Source organism: Dermacentor silvarum, chromosome 4 (genome assembly GCF_013339745.2).
Source record: "Dermacentor silvarum isolate Dsil-2018 chromosome 4, BIME_Dsil_1.4, whole genome shotgun sequence".
NCBI lineage: Eukaryota > Metazoa > Arthropoda > Arachnida > Ixodida > Ixodidae > Dermacentor > Dermacentor silvarum.
The window spans coordinates 47,769,284-47,791,911 of record NC_051157.2 but is presented as its reverse complement, the minus strand read 5'-3'; the positions used below and the strand labels follow the sequence as shown (position 1 = coordinate 47,791,911).

The 22,628-nt window shown below is 47.0% G+C and overlaps 1 protein-coding gene and 1 long non-coding RNA gene across 5 annotated transcripts in view; one reads left to right on the top strand and one right to left on the bottom strand.

Moving 5' to 3' along the window:
• The first annotated feature begins 5,047 nt into the window (after positions 1–5,047).
• Positions 5,048–22,628, top strand: part of LOC125944694 (clotting factor G beta subunit-like) — a 38,018-nt gene continuing 20,437 nt past the window's right edge. Inside the window, exon 1 of the mRNA XM_049665553.1 lies at positions 5,048–5,509. Within this exon, the coding sequence (XP_049521510.1) occupies positions 5,422–5,509 (88 nt within the window). The 5' untranslated portion in view covers positions 5,048–5,421. The remainder of the gene's footprint in view (positions 5,510–22,628) is intronic.
• Positions 12,056–16,494, bottom strand: LOC119449966 (uncharacterized). 4 transcript variants are annotated; one of them, XR_005191299.2, is made up of 5 exons: positions 15,902–16,494; positions 14,306–15,232; positions 14,050–14,224; positions 13,790–13,972; positions 12,056–13,704 (listed from the first exon to the last, which is right to left on the bottom strand). It is a non-coding gene; the product is annotated as an uncharacterized LOC119449966 (long non-coding RNA). The 4 variants fall into 4 exon arrangements; XR_005191297.2 differs by having other exon boundaries at positions 14,054–14,224; XR_007466367.1 differs by having other exon boundaries at positions 14,054–14,224; positions 14,310–15,232.

The window sequence follows — 22,628 nt, the reverse complement described above, 5'->3', positions numbered from 1 at the left end:
ACAGTACATCTCAAGAATGAAGAAATGCGTGAGCATACCAACACGTACAAACCGACCCATCTACGTTGCGAATAGAAGCGGCAGCCTACAGGAACGGTGACGTACAGATGTTGGCACAGCCGTTGGGCGCAGCGCTGTGTCGCCGCTTGCAGCTTTTTGTGTACGCGCCGTACGAAGCGAAGAGTAGTTTATCTCAAATCGCTAAGGCCAGAACTGAACTATAAAAGCAGTTTCCTTCGTCCTAACTTGCTTACTTTTCAATACAGGTCCGCCGGTAGCAGGCGCACGAACTCGACGGTGCCAGGCCTAACCTTCGCTGAACAGGATCAACATTGGCTCAAAATTCATGTGCACGGCTTGAGAGGGTCGAAGCCTTTCGCATTTCAACCTTTCAACTTCGTAGGCATGTTTTGACTCACTTTGAGCGCGATTATTTAGATATACCAACGAAGGCGTTGCGGCTATCGCGTTATGGGTTCGACGGCCTATCGCGCGGGTTTCACGCAATGCACACGAACTACAGGTGGCGCGCGAGGCGATCCATGATGGCGGACCGAGAGAGTATCAGAATAGGCGACTGCGGCGTCCGTGTGGTAGCTCGCCGGGCTTTTTGTCATCTTTCTCGTCGCACACCGAGTGTATTCTTATTTTTTCAGATTTTATTCTCATCGGCTGTGGAATGCCGCTGCATAACCAAAAGCATGCATAACGAGAAGTGCGTTCATGCTTGTTATTTTATGACATGAATTTACTGGCGAAGAAGCGACGCTGTTGCACTGCATCAGAACCGACTCCGCGTGCACCCCAGCTTGGTTATTCAAGACTGGGCTTTGCGTTTCCCCACTGTGTGCCTTCCTTGGTGACATTGGCGACATCGAATATTTTCATTTGGCTATGGCCGCAGTTTGACACAGAAAGAAAAGAGATGGTCGACCGCCTGCAAAATAGCGGTCTTACGCACAGGACCTTTGAAGACGTCGTTTTCCTTGGAGGGCCCGCGGAAATTAGGAAGAGAGCGCAACGATTTCTGATAACCTTCCTGCGAGACACGGGGTTCATCGACACCTGGTGACACACCCCTGATCTCAACTCAAAGGAGGATGAGGTGGAACAATTGCCGGCTATGTATGCCAGGCTAACCCCGCCTGCTTCAACATCAGCACCACCACCACCTAGGGCGAATGATGCCCTTAACCTTACTGAAGGATGTACGCGACGTGAAGCGTATCTAGAACGAACGCTACAGCAAGATTGCAGCGTTTTCGGTTTAAGCCAGAAAAAGACCACCGATCTTGTTTTGAAATCAATCAAAAAAGGTCAGTGCAAGCAAATATGCCACAGAGCAAGCAATCGGCGCGAAGCTCCGAACCTAGTTACGCTCCGTCAGTTACGCTCGAAAACCAGATCCCAGCTGCTAAATGGCTCTACAAATAATCAACTGTTACGAGAGCGTTTGGGCAGCCTTATTTACAAATATTCGGCTGTAGCGGTAGCGTTCGGACGTCGATTAGCATTCTACTAACCGATGTTGCTCCAGAAGAAGTCCTCAGCGACGAAGTGTGCACTACAAACTTTCATCCGCGGAGTCACAGGCTTGCCGATCCGGAGCTTCACCGCCGACTTCTTAGATACGTTTCCAGCGGAAACAAACGAAGGCTTATCTCATCCTTCGCCGCTCGGTTGGTGCACTGAGGCACGCAACACTTTTTTTTTCTTCCATGGCGTATGCAGAAGCTGTTAACAAAACAGAAACGCGCCCGCGCATAGAGAGCCACACGGTAACACTGTGCCATTGAGTGTGCGGATACTCTTTGAAATATTTCTTTCGCTGGCCACTACGCGGCGCGACGGTCTGTGTGCATTGCAAGCCCGTCGCAGTACCAAAGCCAGTCTTACGCTACGCACGCTTGCAGTACTGCACTGACGTCGAGCTACCAGTGGAGTTTCAACACGGTACACGGCACAAGTTGGCAGTATAGCGCGCGTCCGAGCGCTTTTTTTTTTTTTTCGGGGGACGTTTCCTTGAGATGGGGCCGTACGGCCGCGCGCGAGACCCTTCCAAAACGTTTCGCGATTAATCCGCCAGGGCAGGGCGCATGCGCCGTCGGGCCGTGAAAAAGGCGGATTCCGACCCCGGTTCGCTCCGTCGTAGTCCTCGCGCTGAAGTTGTTATGTATAGTGCGCATGAAACCATACTATGCGCGTACGTGAACGCCCAGATGCACCTGAGGAGCTCCATTTCTTGTCGTGGCTGAAAGAACTTTTTGACGCGACCGAGACGGTAGCTTTTCGCACGGGGGGCAATTGACTCAATGATGTGGGGCTCCCGCACCGCGGGTACAGTAGCTAGAATGGGTACCGCGAGACGGCGCGCGCAAAGGTCGGCGCCATGAATGACGACGAAGCGCGTAGGCTGCAAGCTCTTCTTCTGGCCTGCCATTAAAGAGAAGCGTCTGTTTTTTCAAGACTGCGTCTTCGATCTACGTTACTATATTGTGCGACATTCTACTGCGAGAACGCCCGTTTGCACGTCGCAAGGATACCTATATATACTATTGACAGTGCATGCGCGGCTGTATTGGTTTCATGAACGTATAGGGGGAACGCACCACAGCCTGCCTTCTGCACCAAGTGGACTGCAAATTACGTATTAATAAGCCCTGTTTTGGATATGCACAAAACTGACAACTGTTGCTATGTTTGAACGATCTGGTAATCCTAAACAAAGGACGCCTCAAACTCGCACAATCATATATATAGCGGTTCCTCTGGTTTGTCTTCTACGACTTTCTGAGCCGAGTCAAAGTTCGCAAAAAAAAAAATCAATTAAAGGAAGCTTTTTTGAACAATAATCCAGAAACCTAACTCAGCTTCATAGTGCAGGCACTCTTTTACCTGTTTATTGGTGAGAGAACGCACAAATAATTCATGCCGACATTTACATAATCGGGCCCACAACTTACGGATAAATTGGAGTGAGTGAGTGAAATAACTTTATTGAGGTCCAGAGAAGACGCAGGGGAGACCCCGCGCCGTGACCCGGCTAGTCTCACGTATGGACCGCCGCGCCAAGCCGAGCTTGACGACCCGATCGCGGGCACTCTGGACGGCCAGGGTTTGGTCGTTGAGTTCGGGGCTGCCCAAAAGCGCAGCCCACCTATCCTCGCTGAACGCGGAGCCGATGGCTTCACACTCCCACAACACATGGTTCAATGTTGCCGTTAGTCCACAGGCAGGGCAATCCGCACTGGGATACCTTTCAGGGTATGTAGCGTGAAGAACCGCAAGGTGAGGATACGCACGAGCTTGTAAAAGTCGAAGGGTCACCGCCCGCGCAGTGCATTTATTCACAAAAGGGGCGGTGATGTAATGATGTTTTCATTTATATGCAATATAGAAGTGGTTAAAAGTGGGAAAATAAGGAAAAGAAAAAAAAAACATTTTCTGGGAAACAGCTGGAGCAGAACTCGTGACTTAAAGCTTTAATTAGATTCTGAGATTTTACAAGCAAGAGTGCATAATTTGATCATGATCGAGGCACGCCGTAGTGGGGGCCTATGTCCCTCATTGGAATGCGGCCGCAGCTGCGGGTTAACCCATGACTTGCGCATGTGACCAGTCACCTACGAGCTCTACTACAGCAGCAACTCTTCATGGGCTCGACTTTCGCTGGCATTAACGTACAATGTGTATTTAAATTCGTCTAGAAAGTGCTAGTCAGTGCCGACGACAAATAATTGTGTTTACTTGACCACGTACACGTCCATTGACAACTTGTTTATAATGGCACCGCGTCATGCGGAAGTTAGTTGGGCCTACACCACACTATACGCATTATATTAACAGGGACCCAGGCTCCCCCACTTGTAAACAGTGCGGGGCCTATCCATCAAATAAACACACCTTGTGGGAGTGCCCTGCAAACGCCATCTTCAAAAAGACAATGCTTTCCAAATTACCACACAACCAGCGTCCTGACAGCTGGGAGGAGTGGACCACTCCCCCACGAAGGTTTGAAAAACTATGGCGGTCGCTTCTGGTGCAGCAGGTCAAGAACGTGCTGGGCCAGGAGGCATGAGCCTCCCAGGAGGCCCGGACTTGGGCTTTAGTTCCTTCGGGGCTAATAAATGTTATTTCTCTCTCTCTCTCCACCGTACAGTGTTCTGTTTTCTTCCACACGCTATCATTTCTGCGGAATACGAAACTGTATTATAGAAGGACCCTGATATTATATTAGCCGCTCCGAAAATCAAAATGCTTCAACGTATGTACTTTCTTTTCGCTTACTTCGATGCATCGTGCGTAAGCAGCTCGATTCACTCAATTCTCTCTGCTGTACAGCCTGCAACACTTTTAAGCGGGGAAACAAGAGAGCAATAATTTTATTTCCTGACCAGTTCCGCGTCTGACAAGTTTCAGTTCATGTTCGCAACCGGAAGAATGGTGGCAAAAATGATCGAGTCTGCAACGACACAAATAACGCCGTCGCGGACTCGGCGCGACGGCCACAATTAGAGGAAGGCATATTTTATTTAATATAACTATTATTTTAATCATTAACTCATGACGACACTCAGCTGGCCTTCTACCAATGATGCGAACATTTGGATTCAAGCGCCAAATTTATGAAATCGCCGGAGGAGTTTGTGACCGCAAACCGTCCAGTCTCCGAAACGCTGGAATTCGCAAGCGCGCGAACCAGTCCGGGTTGGAATGCTATAAGAGCTAATAGCCCTATATTACACTAACAATACTACGTAGTTATGCTATAACCAGTCTCAATGCGGAAGGCATTCGATGAGTGAATGAATGGTATACACATGTACGAATGTAACGTGTTTCTGGCGCTTTTACAACCTATGCGCTGGCGTAAAAGAACAGGCAACTAGATCCGTATTCAGCGCTGCAGAGAACAGGAAAACTTGGCACGGACTCTTCTTGCGCGATAATATATCATCGCTCCGGCTTCCACGTACACATGTAAATCGTCCGACGCCTTACCAGAAAACGCGTCAGCGATGTCCCCTCTCCTTGCTCGATCCACGCAAGAGCCCTGAAAACACGACGCAGACAAGCGAAGCTCCGTAGGCATCGTGCCACGCGAGATTATTGCACGCCTTTCTTTGATCGAGCCCGTTTACTATTAATTCTTTCTTCTTTTCGTCGGGATCCATCAGCGTGCAAGAGCGCGCGTAGTCGCCTGTTTATCGCCGCCGGTAGCGATTGCCCGTCGCTGATGCAAGTTCCCCCATGGAAGAGCCGGGAGTGTCTCTGCGGCCGACCGGTTTGACGCACTCGGCGGCGACGACGGGCACCAGCGCGGTTCGCTTGGTCCCCCGCGGCGCAACGGGTGAACGTCGTTAAGCCGTACGTGCTAGAGCGCGCGTTCGCGCTATTTCTGAGTGTCCTACCGGTGAGACCATGCCGTTGACATCGCCAGCGAGAGCAGCGGTCGTGACCGCCACGGTGGTCTTGATCTGGCTAGCAACTGTAGACGCCGCGGTGAGAGGTGGGTGCCCCAGGACGTCATTTGCACGCCTATCACGATCCGTGCGCGTGTCCACTGTGACGACAACAACTCGATGACTAATGTACCGCTACAGGCCTCTGTGGAAGCGGCGTCGTTATAGGCCGGCTTCGATCGGCAGTGTTTCTGGGAACACTCGGGACTGCTCGTTGCAGGATCCTAGAATGTTTCGACGGACGCATTCACACCGCGGGCCAATGAACGTTCAAGCTTGTCGTAAGAAACAAGCAAAAATGTCATTGCTTCTTAATTTAACGCCGTGAATGTACGTGAGCTGTCCAATGTATATTACCTGCTCACGAAATCAGGTTCATTATTATTGACCGGTTTATTTCCGTTCATTATTTTTCTTTTGCCCTGCAAGCGATTCCGATCACCAGCGCGCTTCGCTCTTCCGTATATACATAATATAGCGGTTCATTTACCTTCATGTGAAGTGGCCACCAGGGCTTGGGTGGCTTTGTTAAGGAATAGTGCATGATTAACGGCCACAGCTACCGAAGAAGCACCACGAGATTAAAAGCGCGAACATTATTCTAAGCACATGGTATCACCACCGTTATCATTCTTTCACGGAGCTATTGACAATGGCCTTCAGGTATTGTTGCCATCGATGGAAGCTCCGCAAATAAAATGATGTCGCCGTCTAAATAAACCGATGTCATCCGATAAACACGACCACACGCTCACTGCTCCCGTGTTCAGCAGCTTCGCCATATTGAGAAGGAAAAGCAATTTCACCACTGTATTCTCATTCCTTGTTAATTCTTTAGAATCAAATTTTCCAAATCAAGTATCAAAGTTTCCAAGCACATATTTCGATCGGGAACAGAGGTATTATATTAGTGAATTAATTTCAAATATTCGAGCGTTCAATTTGTGTAATCTTACCTTGTATGCTCTGGAATGTCATACCGTATTGAGATTATATTTTGTGGTCAGTCTTTGGTAAACTTAGCATGTAATTTATTCATTCTTTACGGATAAACCACTGTAGACGCTGTCAAAATCCATGATGAGGTGCGCGAAGTTCATGATCACGTTGCCACCTTGGACTCATCTTTCGTTTTTCGTTTTTACTTGCTTTCCCGGCGTATTGAGTCTCCTCTAACCACAAGAGGGGTCACTTTGCTATTCTAACAGCTTAACTTACTGATACACCTCACCTTATTATCCACGTTTAGTGTAACTTACAACCATTGCTGATAAGAGAGAGAGAGAGCGAGAGAGAGCGATGCGACAAGAGGCATTCTAGGGCCGCATGCAATGTGTACATAATGTTTCACATCATCTTGGGCACCGCATTTCTACTCTTAGACCGGGTGAAAATGCGCATGGAGGTAAGTGTAACATCGTGTAGGGGCAGTAAAAAATACTTTGCAGTTATATCATGATACAATACAAGATACTCGGGCAACAAGTATTTGAGATACAGATACGAGATACTACCGCAATTATTGCATCCGATACGATACTTTCCGTTTGTATCTTAAGATACTTGGATACATTCGCAAATTTTTTATTATAGTAGATGTATACAGGGTGTCCCAACCACCATGCACCAAGATTTAAATATATGCAAATACCACGTAATGTTGTTCTTAAATATTTATTCAACTTCTCAACTATTATATTTAGATGAAAAATGCCAATGAGAAAACTGTAGAGTAACATGAAAAACTGCCGATACAGCTTTCTGTTGCTCAATGCGTGCTACATAAAAGTGTTTTTCCGAGTCTGAACGAAGTCCGCGAATACACACAAAGTACCTCGAGCGCAGTGGCGTACCAACTGCTTCTGAGTATGCATATAATATATATGTGTACATACATACATACACATTGCGAAATACTATTACAATAAGTGAAAGAGTAAAAACCCGTCTGTCAATTATTTTTATATTTAGCAGACGTAGACCTATTTATCAATCACACATGATGAATCATGCGGGCCCGAAAAATTATTTGAATTTGCATTTATTTCTTGCAACTATATAATATCTCAAAATGATGCAGGGACAAAAGGCATTGATCGAGCGCCTCACAGAGGTCCCTGATCCTGCCCAGTAGCAGCAGTACAGCGCATATACAGAATACACATTTGCTACAAACAATTTTAATAATAAACAAAAATTGTACTTGGTTTTTAAACATACAGCATACGTGTAGTCGAGGTTATTCACAACGAAGTACAATCTACATTAATGACTTGCAATATTCACAAGACGAAAAAGACAGCAGATGTGTGCGACCTTTGAGAACTATTGACCCTTTTCGCGGCGCTCCCGTGGGCGCTGCCATGTTTGATCACGTGGTGACGCGTCCATTGCTTGCCTCCGCCGCCTCCGTTGCCTCCGCGTTTACAATGCAAGCGCGTGACGCCGGCGCGGCGCAACAAACCTCTGTTTCGATGCGTATCGTAGACGGTGACTGCGTGCACGACACGAAGCTTTGGCCACAGCTTTAGAGGACATGTACTAAAAGCGGGGCTAGAAATGTATTCCAAGCTGCCCAAACTTTCCACTTATGAATTAGATCGGGATCAGTGTGCTCTGCGTTCTTTATTTGGCGAACATTTTGAACCAGCGGCTTGTCATATTTCCGACTCAGTTAAGTTCCTCGGTGCGGCCACTATCTGATTGTTTATTTTCAGCGTAATCACTCGCGGGTATGCTCTGCTGCGATAAATTTGTTCTTGCTGCGCACAAAGATTGGAATTTAAATGTTCTGTACTTTGTGGTAGCTCGTAGCAAATATGTATTATCGCTAGTCCCTCGCTTACTCTGTGGACCGTCACGAAACATTCAGCTTCTAATATTCGTGTCTTGTCGGTGTAGTCGCCGTCACTCATGCTCCGGCACATTGATTCAAGTGTGCGCCTATTCACTCACACGTTGGCGATAGGGTGGGCGTAAGTTTTCGTGCGAGTAAGGGTGGATGTGTGTAAATAACGTGCGGGAAACTTACTATGCCAGTAAGTGGCACTACTTCATTTTGTAACGAGCGGTACTCACTCCCAAGTGCCGACGTTCCGGACTTGAAGTCTTTTCTTTGGAGGTTAGCTATACAGCGCAGGCGGATGAATTATATATTTTTTTTATCCCTGAGGAAAGCCGTGCATCGCGAAGGGCGGCAACACAGGCAGTCCTTATGCAGCAGCTGCGACACAGGTTGATTCCATTCATTAATATGTGAATCACTATTTTTGCAGCGAACTACCGCGCACGTCTTCCCTTTATCGTTACACATTTTGCAGTATGAATTGGGCACAGTGCATTAGCGTACGCCCAGTTGCATTTTCGACAGCTGATCGCACAGTAGCAGGGTAGACGCAGTAATGGTTTCGTATTCGTGCGCATTCACTGAGGCAACGTATGGCGCGCTGCCGAAAGCGCCATCTCGTTCCTCTAGAGCAAACTGCTCTGCCAAAAGGGTCAATAACCCTATTTTTAGCGAAGCTGTTTCTTTCGAAGAGTTGCAATAAAAGTTGCAGTTTCCTGTAATTATATAGCGTACTTTAAAGAATTGCCCGCATATGATTGTTGCGTTTAAAACCTTGCCCGCATGTAATGCGTTGGAGCACTTCTTGTTGGGAATTAAAAAAAAAAAAACTAGTGATTCATCCATATGCATGCTACTTCGCCAAAACATTTAGTGTGGTGTCCTCCCACCCTCTCCCCCCACCCATATTCCGCTAGATTTGATATCGGTTGAGTACACAGTCCGACCGATATCAAATCTAGCGGAATATGAGTGGGGGGAGAGGGTGGGAGGACACCACGGTAAATGTTGAGTACACAGTTTCCTACTGTATAAGTCGCGCTTTCTTTCTGAATTTTTCGTTGGTGGGTCTTACAGCACAGTGCGACTTATATACGTTTTTTTTTCTTCGGAAAAACGGCCGTCAGTTATGTTTTCTTGAATGGTGCTTACTAGCTCGATTAGTGCACTTTCGCAACAACTGTACTGGTGTCCTTGCGTAGTTACCAATGCGCGGCACTGCAGAATGAAGCGGCTTGTGCCACTAAGGTAGACAATTAGGAACCAAGTTTTAACGCTCCCCTACAGGAACCAAAGATATAAAGCGCTAACATGTGCACCCCTAAGGAATAGGATTGTTCTGGGCTACATATTAAAGATGGCATCCACCATAAAGCACTGGCGATGAACATTGTGCCAATCAGCTGTCATCGCTCATTCAGGCTACGATAATGTGCTTCGCAGATTTTACTGTGATGACAAGCCAAAATATGTACATTCGTGTGTTGCACGATGCGTGTTACGGTAATTATAGGTATAAGTTGCCCGGAGCCTAACTGTGAGGGGGGGGGGTAGCGAATTGCCATTTACGAGAGAGAGAGAGAGAGAGAGAGAGAGAGAGAGATGGGCCTGAGTGACATGCCTTTGGGCTGCTTCGTCCTTACGTTGTGCTCCATGGCAGTGTTTGCAAATCATGTAGCCCACGTGGCTTTCATCCACATGTTGTGCTGGTGACCGTGGAAAGTGTGCGTGATTTCGAAGACTTGTACCCGTGCACTGATGGAGCTGCTGGGGAATACGAGAAGTGCCATATGGAACTGTTTTCACAAAAGTTTTCAAACTTGAGCTGTATGCATCTCTTGTGGAACTTCACTGTGAATGCTGTCATAGACTACCACTCTTGTAAACCACCTAAAGTGGCAAAAAGACTTGAATGTGGAATTTGAAGCACTAGATAAAGTGAAGACTGCAAGTCATTAGAGCGCTGCTGATGTTTTCAAGAAAAAGAAATCTGTAGATCCTTTTTATTGCTTTTATTGGTGTTCTTATTTAGTGATCATTGTAGAATTCGGGAATCGTGGTCTCAGTCTGACGTCGAAGTGAGGGTCGCTCTCTAGCATACGCCACCGGTGCGTCTCGTTACGGGTAGCTGGCCTACGCTACCTGGGCGTCACACGGATGCTTACTCGGCCCACGCCGTCGTCCGAGCAGACTTAACGAGGGTTGTTTCTTTCGTGACGAGTATGAGGTCGAGAGGTAGGGTAAACGGTACAGGGGGTTTATTTAGGTGACTGTATGATGAGTGGAATGACCATGACAGCATGACAACATTTCTCTTGTATTCCACAATTTCTTGAACATCTGGTCTGGAAGTGCCAACGCATGTTGCCCATTTTATGTGGCAACTGACAATGCATGCAACATGAGAGCAGCCACTCGTTAACTTTTGTGGCACCAGAGGCCTTGTTTTACCTGTACTTTTCAGTTGGCCATCAGCCATGTAAAGAAATGATGCCAGGTATTAGTACTGCACTTTGTAAAAAGGCATTGTTGGCCGTTATAAACACAGCTGCAAGAAAGGCTAGATTGGTGCCTCAAAAAAAAAAAAAACGGAGAAGTTGCAGTTGCATGTTGTTCAAGATGTTGAAACTTGCAATGGTCTACAGATCCTTGGAGTTGTAAGAGATGCACTGATTGCAACATGTATGCTTCGCACATGCTGAATGATGGAAAATTGGCTGGTGTGTTTCTACATTAAAGCCATTGGAAGAAGTTGCAACAATCGCTGGTGTCGATTCCTGTCCAACATCAACTGTGGTACTTATACTTGCGGACAACTTTCTGTTGCAATGAAGGGACGCTACGGAAGCAAGGCATGCAGAAGCAAGAACGCTCCTGAAGAAAACGTCACATTCAAAGTGCTTGTTGTACAGTGGAACCCGGATATATCAAACGCACATATAACGAATTATTGTGTATTTGGAAGAACTGTAAAATTCCCTTGAAAATTTCTATATGAATTCGATATATCCGGGTTCCGACTGTATTAAGCTGGGGAAAAGAAAATTTAAACCTGTTTCGTTTTATCTTTCACGTCAGGGCTAATGCAAAACCATTGCCTCAGTACACGTTAAAAAATGGCTCTCAGACGCTGCCGGTTCAGTATTTGAACAGTAGCTCCACCCCCAGTAGCTTTAGTAACTTTCCCTTCATTGCCACAGTAAGTAATCCCTGGGTATACTGTGTGTCTACACGACTTACTGTGTTCGTTCTTCAGACCATTGACTGCCGAACATCCTAGGTCTTATAATCTTATCTTGCACTGCAATTTCCTTCCATGTCACCACTGTGGAAGGACATTGATACTCGCTGCGAAATTGAAATTTGCGTACCGCTAGCTGTTATGCCTGCTGCAATTCATGCAAGTATCACCAGCAGCAGTACCTGCTTTTCCATTGTCCCCAACAGCACTTGGTAACTTAGAATAACTAGCCATTTCCTCCTCGTAATAGCGGCTGGTATGATAACAGACAGGAAATACTTAGAAATGCGACAACAAAACGCACTCAAACCAGCCTAAGCGGCAGTGATGGGATGGATATCATGGCCTCCAAATTTCAGCATGCGGCAGGTACGCTGAAAACATCTAGAGGCATTTCAAATGCAGAATTTTGCAGAGGCTGCACTATCTACTCTGGATCTATGTCCAAAATTTCATTGCAGCTGGCATGCAACACCAGTGAGCAGCGAAGTGATTCACTACAAAGACTTCACAGGCTCAATTTTAATTTTCAGAACTGTACACTTCAAGCAACTGGGCAAAGAATTTATTGTGTAAGAGGTAGTTCTTACAATCTTTTTCACATAGGGGCAAACAGTGCAAGAAAGATAATATGAAAGAACATCCTTGCTATTTTATTCAGTCACAGGGAACATCAGTGAGCAAATGCATGTCATAGAAATAGCAAATAAGTCATAGTAAATAAACACAGGCAGGTAAGTTTACACAGGGCAGTAAACACTCCTGTTGGACAAAAGGAACTGTGACAAAACAGTCTGTTGAATACAGCAGGCATGTGTGGTAGTTTTGTCTGAAGAGCTATCCAGAACCTGCCTTGGAGGGTGGTACACTGCTTTATTATCATCATTAATGATGGCAGACAGTAAAAAATGTAAGAGCTTGGTGCCATGCCGGCACCAGATTTCAAAGGATGTGCTCATAATTGTAGGATTTAATTCACACCATGTGCTTTTTGTTATGGTACATTGATGCTGTTTTGCATTGTGCACGATGAGTCACTTGAAAGACCAAGAATATGTGAATGAGGAAAAGATACGAACAGAAATCCCTTGGAATACCAAAGAATTTGACAACTACTAGGTGCCACAATTAAATCTACGAGTGGATGAGTTGTACAGTGCAAACGTTGCAAGAGTTTTCGAAACAATTCGCAGCCACCACCGCAGAGCATTCGACGAGCTTACAGAAGGATGTCACCGATTGCAAGAAACCAGTCAAACGATTCGTGGATGAATTGGAAATGCACCCCAGCCAGAATGATGTGAACTACCAGATGAAATGAGCGCAACACACACACACACACACAAACACTCAAAGACGCGCGCGCGCACACACACAAGCACTCAAAGGCGCGCGCGCGCACACACACAAACACTCAAAGGCGCGCGCGCACACACACACACACACACACAAACACTCAAAGACGCGCGCGCGCACACACACAAGCACTCAAAGGCGCGCGCGCGCACACACACAAACACTCAAAGGCGCGCGCGTGCACACACACAAACACTCAAAGGCGCGCGCGCGCACACACACAAACACTCAAAGGCGCGCGCGCGCGCACACACACACACAAACACTCAAAGGCGCGCGCTCGCACACACACACACACGAGCGCATGCACACACAATTCGGCAACGCAAAGCAGCATCGGTGTACCATTACAAAAGCATAGAATGCCATTGAAAGTAAGAAGCGAAAATCCCCAGATCAACCCAATGCTAGAGTCTGAGCAGTGTACCACTACGATGAGCTAGAACAGCATGTCCCGTGGGATTTTTGGGTACCCACATAATACGGTCGCAGCCACTGAAGAACATGCGACTTCATCGAGTGGCCGTAGTACTGCGATAGGGTGGATCGAATAACTCAAACCGGGATGTTAGATGAGCATTCATGTCACGCGACGTCGTGCTGTTTCTTGGGACTTCATAGTTGTGTGGCCTTGTCGAGGCAGTGAAGAACGTTTCCTGCAGCGTGACTTTTGGGAGCAGCAAGGCGATGAGTGGCGAGAGCAACGCCTGCCTCCTTACGGTCTGCACTTGGTGTCATTGTCTACTACGCTGGTGGGACAGACCTTGATGGGCGGCAGATGTCAAGACAAGGGTTGCAGACTGAAACGACATACAGGCATCTTGTTAAGTACCTGTCGGCACGTACACCGTCACAGTACGAGTCGGAACAATTGGATATACTTACGTGCAGTCGACGTACTGCACCACGGAGATTGCAGGCATCTTCATTCAGCAGGACACCATTAGTAATGAGGCAGAAACAGAAGTGACACGATCAGCCGTGGCACGGCAGGTGCTGAACATCTGTGCGAGACACGACCGGGTGCAGGAAAATCCGTCGCGTGCGTGTGGCACCAAAGGATGCAGACTGAAACGACAAGCAGGCATCTTATGAACGACCTGTCAAGTCACCTTTACAGCATGGGCTGGAAGAACTTTATATACCTACGTGCAGTCTACGTACTGCAGCACGGATATTGCAGGCATCTTCATGCAGCAGGACACCAAAAGCAGTGAGACAGGAACAAATGCGACATGATCAGCCGTAGGACGGCAGGTGCTGAACATCTGTACGAGACACGACCGGGTGCAGGAAACTCGGTCGCGTGCGTGTGGCAGACTGAAACGACAAGCAGGCATCTTATGAACGACCTGTCAAGACACCTTTACAGCATGGGCTGGAAGAACTTGATATACTTACGTACAGTGGACGTTCTGCAGGGCGGGGATTGCAGGCATCTTCATTCACCAGGACCCGAATAGCAGTGAGGCAGGAACAGAAGTGAAGACACGATCAGCTGCTGGACGACAGACGGGTGCTGAACGTGATCTGCGCCAGACACGACCGGGTGCAGGAACATGTGCCAGGGGCCAAGGCACAGGTTGCAGAACTGAAACCTAACAAAAAAGGCACTTGTTAAATGATGAAAGTAACCAGAAAGCACGTACTCACCAAGTGTCATCGCACTGGAGTGGGCGATGGGACTAGTCTACGATGGTTGGCTTGTCGAGCGACGAAAGCACGGCGTGACACAGCCGTAGGGACGAGAACATACGGAAGAAAAAAAAAAGTGGCCACCCACCACCGTCTTCGCCGCAGCGCACCGCGCTGCAGACCGTAGGCAACGTCCGTTCTTCTTCTGTTTCGCTGGAAGAAACCTGACGCTAATTAATTCCGGGTGCAATTTACTTCCACATTTCGCGCGCGCCGACACGCGAAATTATGAACGGGAAGCAATAGCACTCGGAATGGGCCGATGTCCGTGTCGCAAACGAGAGAGGACCCCTGCCAGCTGGAGCCTGCGCAGTGCGAGCTACCCTTCGTAGTGTCAGCTAAGCCTAAAGCTACAATCGCCCCGCCCAGTCCTCTCCGCTTCCGTCACGACAACGACCCAATGTGGCAGCGGCCTTCTCTTGCCAATCAGTCTAAAACAGTTAACATTGCCAATTAGTTGATTTAATAGCCGCGCCACCCTCGCAAGCTAGAATCGCACCTGGTGAATATAACTGCCGAAGATCGAACGTAGCGATGACGGTTGCTCCGTTGTCCCTCGGAGAATTGCCATGGTCACTTGGTTGCGTTGTCCCCCGTAGTAGTGACACGGTCACTTGGTTGCACGGGATTCACCTACGGTTAGGAAGACAAAAAAAAAAATGAATGTCCACGGCAAGCGAGACGTGAAACGTACCGTATTTGCACGTAAATACCGCGAAAAGGGGAGGGGGGTGTCTCGGACAGTATGAACTGCCGCCGCAGAAAAAAGTAAAAGGATGGGCTCTGGCACAGTCGGCGAACCCGGCGTCGTCCAATGTGACACCCACTAAGATTATCGGACAAACAGCGGCCCAGAAATGCCCGCGACACAATCGAACACAAGGCCTTTCACGGATTGCGCGGTGATCCACCGTGCGAGATTGAAGACCTGCACAACTGCGTCTATCGTCTTGCTCAGAGTTGCGATAATTACGCCGTTACCACATTGATGCGGCACCAACAGCGCTCTTTATCAGGAGAAGACTGCGCAAAATACACGGGCAGTTAAAAGCTTGACGGTGAGCAGGCGAAATGAAAGTAAAAAAGCAAACGTTATATTCGTGTCACGAACCCAAATATAAGGTGACGCGCGTTCCGTGGCCAGAAATGTCGAGGAAAAAAAAAAGGAAACGTATAATATGCGTGCAAAAACGGTAATTGCGCAGCAACATCTAAACTAGTAAATGTCCATCGTGTAGACAGAACAGCAAGAAATGAAAATACCCGCGTCACCCTAAGCTATATACGTATATAGGGGCCCACCTTGTAGGTTAGCTGGAAGGCACGGGGCGACGACAGTTGCTTCGTTGTACTCCAGTTGATTGGCGCAGTCAGTTCTTTATCCAGGCGCACACAAACAAAAGAAAACTTGACTGCAGGCGCGACTTAAGACAGCAACGGAAGCGTTTGCGGGAAGCGTGACAGCTGATGCGTGAGAAGGGATGAAATGGCCGCCGAGCGTAGCATATGCATTCCAGGAGCACCAATGGGTCGTGCTAGCCTGGTATAACCGCGCTTGCAGAAGTTGAGGTCCTAACTGGAGTAGCCGCGACGCAAAGCTTCGAGCACGCCTCACAGCTTAGAACCCGGCGGTGAAAGGAGTCGGTGAAGTGGCGTCTAAAGTCGCCAATCGCTGGTTCAGCTGACACGGGCTACGTATAGCATGGTATAGCGTCCAATTCAGTATGACGGGCGGGCCTCCCGGCGGCCGCTTCTTATATGTATATTTCACTGACGATTATCAGCTGTTCGCGCATGCGCTACTGCGCCCAGGCGTCTTTCCTTCGTGCGCCGTACACGTTATCGACGAGTTCAACTCGGCGCAATCGTGATGGTGCAAGAAAATATACGAAGAACCGAAGAGGAAAATGATAGCTCCCCCCCCCCCCCCCCCCCCCCCCCAAAAAAAAAAAAAAAAAAAAAAAGAATCACGCTTCGGTAAGCCGCTGGTTTGGGAATGTTCCAGAAGCGCCTGCTTTGTTCGACAGCGACCGGCTTGCCGCGCTGAAGATGTTACGGTACCGCTTGCAAGTCGAATCGTCTATCGATGGGGCCTGCCGACGCCACCACCACCGCGCACTTCACGCTGCCGTCGTGTTTGCGGTTCCTTCTCGCAAACTGCGTGACTGAAACTCACGAGCGCGTACTTATGTAACTGACGTGTCGGAATCCGTTTCGAGTGTTGTGATTCTCGATCTCATTTTATTGCAATTGCTGTCTGCAGGCGCAAGTTGGAATCATCTAGCGCAAGACAGGGGTAAGTGGAGATCACAGGGAGAGGCCTTCGTCCTGCAGTGGACATGAATAGGCTGATGATGATGATGAGTACAGAGTTCTCCCAGGGCAGCGAGATAAATTTCGCGTTGTTCTTAAAACATATTCGTAAAGCTCCGGTTCGCTTGCATGCGTAATTTACTGCAAATGCCATAATCAGTCCTCTATCGGAAGTTTACCTACATATTGCCCATAACGCGCCGTTTATTTTCGCCCATATGAACAAAGTGTCTTGTTTAGTTCACCGAGGACATCGCTGAAACCAAGTATAGGAATGTCTCATGAGGCATGAAAATCGAGGGACATAAGGACGGCTCAGTAATTATTTGCAAGGCTTCTAACTGGACAAGAACGCACAAATTTTGTCGCACATTGCGCTTACCATGGGCCCTCTCCCCTTTCCAAGAACTATGAACCTAAAATCTACATCTATGTCAGGACACTGGGAAGCATAGCTGATAGCTGCCATATCACACGCTCTAACACTCGAAGAAGAATTTTTTTACAAAGACAGTGTTTGATTCAACCGCATTTCACTTCGCACCGAAAACTCCCAGAGCGTACCACCAATTTTGGCTAAATTTGGCCTTCGTGGCTTTTATATTTCTGCCAGAGCAGCGGGCTCAATTCTTCCCCGCTCGACACGCTCATAACACTTTAAAGCGGTTGCATACGTAATTTATTGCGAAAGCCCCAATTACCCGCCTGTCTTGAACATTACCTACAACTTTCACTTTCACTTTATTTCCTTAAAGACCCACCCCTCTTTGGGGTATTACATAAGGATTGGGTTACAAAAATATGAGATACAACGAATATAAAATGTTACAAGGCATAATGCGAGGCAATTTCTTCTATGAAGGCAGATGAGCAGGGTATAGAAACGATGTTGTGCGGAAGGCCGTTCCAGTCTTTGGCTGTTCGAGAAAAAAAAAAGAAGATGCAAAAGTGATAGTACGCGCACGTGGACGCGCTACGTTTAAGGAATGTCCTATGCGATGGGATATGCGTGACGGTGGCAAGATATATGGTGCGCACGATTGAGTACGCTGTGGTAGAATTTGTGAAATAATGATAAGCTAGCAATTAAACGGCGGTGGGAAATGGTTTGTATGCCCGATTCTGCTTTTAACGAAGTTACACTGACATCGTATGAAAAGGCGGAGTGAATGTACCGGATGGCCCGATTCTGAAATGCCTCAAGGGCGGTAATGAGGAAAGTCTGGCGAGGGCTCCAAATGGCTGATGCGTATTCCAGTTTGGGTCGTATTAGTGTTTTATAAGCTAATAGTTTCACATGCTGTGGTGCGTTTTTAAGTGACGTCGTAGGAACCCAAGCTGATTTGTTAGCTGAAGAGATAACGTTAGTCACATGCAGACACCAGTCCTGATCATTTGAGACGGTAACACCCAGGTACTTATAATTCTTTACACCCTAAATTCGTTCGTTAGTGATTTTTTATTGAACTACCAAGGGGTTAGAACGGTGAGAGAACGAATTTGCTTTACATTTGGTAGGGTTTAGGAACATTAGCACCCGCCGTGGTAGCTCAGTCAGCTAAGGCGTTGCGCTGCTGAGCTCGAGATCGCGGGATCGAATCCCGGCCGCGGCGGCCGCATTTCGATGGAGGCGAAATGCAAAAACGCCCGTGTGCTTGCGTTGTAGTGCACGTTAAAGAACCCCAGGTGGTCAAAATTAATCCGGAGCCCTCCACTACGGCATGCCTCATAATCAGAACGGGTTTTGGCACGTAAAACCCCAGAAAGAAGAAGAAGAAGGAACATTAACCAACGTTGACACCAATTTTGAATGTTGTTTAAGTCTTCCTGAAGGGCGATTTGATCATTATTATTAGTAACTGAGCGGTAAATGACACAATCATCAGCGTACATGCAGATTTTGCACGACACGTGTAATGGTAGATCATTAATGTATATTAAAAATAGGAAGGGGCCTAATTCAGAGCCCTGGGGGACGCCTGACGTTACGGGTAGAGGCTCAGAAGTATTGTTATTGACGTACACCGACTACATGCGATTAGTCAGGAATTGTTCGATCCATGTTAAAACTGTAGGATGTAGATTTAATCGAGAAAGTTTTAGGAGCAGTCGTTGGTGAGCTACCTTGTCGAATGCTTTTGCGAAGTCAAGGATGTTATGGTAATATCGAGATTTGAGTGCAGATCGTGAAGAAAAATAGCCAATTGTGTTTCGCAAGTTAGTCCCTTGCAGAATCCGTGCTGGGATTGGTAAAAGAAATTGTTAGTATCAAGGAAGTTAATTATATGGGTGTATATGACATGTTCCATGATCTTACAGGGCACCGACGTGATGGAAATGGGGCGTAGTTCAAAGGCACATTTTTATTGCCCGATTTGTAGACTTGAACGACCTTGCTCATGTTCCACTCTTTCGGAAGGTTTCCAGAAGACAGCGACTGTGGAAAAAAAAAAAACAATGTTAGGCATGCCGCAGAGATGAACTTGGTGTTTTTTAAAAACTTCGAGGTGACTTCGTCGAGACCTGTGGATGACGAAAGTTTAATATTATCTATATTTGAAATTTCATGTATCGAGAAAGTGATAGCCGGAATTATAGGTAGAGACGTCGCAAGAAACGTAGGTAAGGGAGTGTCGGGTTCTTTAGTGAACACTGAAGAAAAGGTTGTATTAAATCTGTTAGCAATGTCAGAGTCTGATAAGATTTCACCCTGCTCATTCGGGAAGGAGATAGTGCGTGATGGCAGCGGGTCAATGATTTGCCAAAATTTCTTTGGATTTTCACTTATCATGTTAGCGAGGTCGAAATGAAAGAAAGTGTATTTGCGTGAGCGGATTGCTGATAGATAAATGCGTTCTGATTCGTAGTACTTGTTCCACGAGTAATCGTTCGGGTTGTGCTTAGCTTGTCAAAAAAGGCGTTTTTCTTATTCTCGAGTGTTTTCAGGCTTTTTGTGAACCATGGTTTATGGCGGTTAGCATGAATCGATAATGTTGGTATGTATTTTTCAGTTAAAAGTGCCACTTTTTCCTGAAAAAGAGACCAGTTTTCTTGAACAGATCGGTGTTGAAATGCCGTTTGAAATTCCTCGTAAAATTATTCTTATTCATTATTTATTGCTGGGTAATTGCCTTTATCGTAAAGGCGGATTGTTTTTTTATGAGTATGGCACGGGGACGGGAATAAGGTGAATGTAGCATGAATTACTTTGGGGTCACTTATTTCGTTACAGTAAGTAAGAGACGATAGTGTTTCAGGATTTGAAGACAATACTAGATCTAGAATGTTGGAAGGATCATGTGTGACACGCGTTGGTTCAGTTACCAATTGTGAAAGGTTATAATTCAGACAGACATTAACGAACTCTTTGAATTCAGTGCTACCGGTATTTATTTGAGGGTTAGTCCAATCAATGTTTGGGTAATTGAAATCCCCGAAAAGCAAAATGTGCGCGTTAGGGTATTTTTTAACTAGTTGGCTTAGGGTGTTATTCAGTTTTCTGGGAAAATCGGCAGAACTGCAGGGGGGGGGGGGGGGGGCGGTAGCATACACCTACAAGTAGTAGTTTTGGTTTGGCACGACAGAGGATCCATACAATTTCTAAGTCCGAGGTTATGTGAACGGTGGAAAACGATAGTTCTTTTTTAATGGCTATAAGGACGCCTCCACCTCTGCGTCCTTGCCGATCTTTGCGGATTACTTCAAAGTTTGGCAGGTCTTCTAATATTTCTTTATGGGGAACGTCATCTGTGAGCCATGTTTCGGTTAGTATGAGCAGGTTGCTTTCGGGTGATGAGACAAGGTTTTATATAGTATCACGTTTTGTAAGGATGCTTCGTATGTTAGTATAGATAACTGAAAATGACGGAATTGAACGAGCGGCAGGTGTCGCACAGTGATGCAGTTTTTGACGGCGTGATAGCTATGTTAGTTCTTGGATATCTTGAGGTGACTCGTCAAAGACATATCGCTTGGAGTTGATGTGCATTGTTTTGTAATGAAGTGAATAAGGCATAGGTTTGTTTTTTGCAAAGGTGATAAGATGCCTCCTCGCATTTTGGACCTGGCGGGAGTAGTCTTCGCCAATGCCGTAAGGGGTACCCTTTAATTTACGGCCATTAGACAAAATCGCTTCTTAAGTTTTGAAGGAATTGAATTTAACAATAATTGGACGGTTTCGACCTTGGGTGTGTCTGCCCAGTCGATGTGCACGTTCAATTAATTGACGATCTAATGTGAAGTTGATGTACTGAGAGCAATGGCGAATGATTATTTCTTCGGAACTCGCGAAAGATTCTTTTGGGTTAGTGTCGGGAAGTTATTGCGTCTGGACTGATTCTCAGCATCGTCAAAACGGCTTTCCAGTTTTACCATTCGATTAGCAGTATTAAGTGTGTCTGTCTGTAACGTTTCCAGCTGCCGTCGCATAGGCTCAATACGCAGACAATTGGTCTCCACATTAGTCAGCCGTGTACTGAGTTCAGAGATAGCGTTGCCAGTTAGGAGAAGTTGAGCTTTCAGGTCTTGTACCTCTGTTAGTAGTTTAGACTCTCCAGCGGACAATTTCATGAGCTCTGCAAGAATATTTGCCATTTCGGGACCGGGGTCTCAATATCACCCGCGAGCAATAACAAGTCACGCGCGACCGCGACACATTCGCAACACGACCGACACGAGGTTGAGCGGCGATCCTCGGTTGCCCTTGCGAAATACGCAGTTGCAAGTTGCCGGAGGACAACGCTAATTGCCCTCCCTCTCATCCCCCACGGCTTTTCGCGCGTCGGAAGACGTACAAGTCGTGATTACACAAATTCGACAGTTATACCTGTAAGTGGTTTGATTAGATTTTTGATGGTGATAAGATATTGAGACTGCAACGCTATGTAGTCTATACCTGGATGGAGGTTGAGTATAGATAGTATTCATGTGACGTCACACAGCCGTATCTCACCGCGCTGGTACCCTAAGATGGCCACTACGATGCCGTCAGTGCAACGTATTATCACGCGCAAATGAACTGTTTTGCTTTTTCACGGCGATTATTTTCACCGGTTTATCATTGTTATCGCTCTGACGTTAGACGCAAGACGCGATTTTTTTTGCTGTCATGCTGTCATGTTCCTTGCTTACGCCCCTTCCCGACCTGCTGGTACCCCAATATGGCGTCCGCGATGACGTCCGTGCAAAGCAAACTATGTATAGTTCCAGTATTTGATAACCGAGTGATTTCATGCCGTAAGGCACACCAGTCGTTGGGGGCGGCTGATTATAGCACTTTGTCCGGACCTCACCTTCTCCCGCAGGTTAAATATGGCAAGCTGATTGTGTTTTCAAATACGGATGTAGCGGTCCAAAAAAAAAAAAAAAAACTGGACATGATGCAAGTAGAGCAAGTTGACATTTGCTGGGCGGGAACTGGCCAGCGCCAGGCCTTCTCCGCAGCGCGAGCTTTTATGGCGAATCCCGCGCGTCGTCTGCTACAGCGGGTCCTGAGGAGGCAGAAAAGACAATCCTCACTGCTCAAGCAGGGGATACGTAGTAAAGAAAAGCATCACTTACGTGGCTACTCTATGAAGAAAGGAAATTTAGCTTGACACCACCAAAGCCATAGAGCGCACAGCGGAGGCGCCGGTGATAGACTCTCACCTAGTCAGCTTATGGGAAGAGAGGCGGAAACTCGTGAAGAGGTGGAAAAGACAGCGCCTAAACAAACACC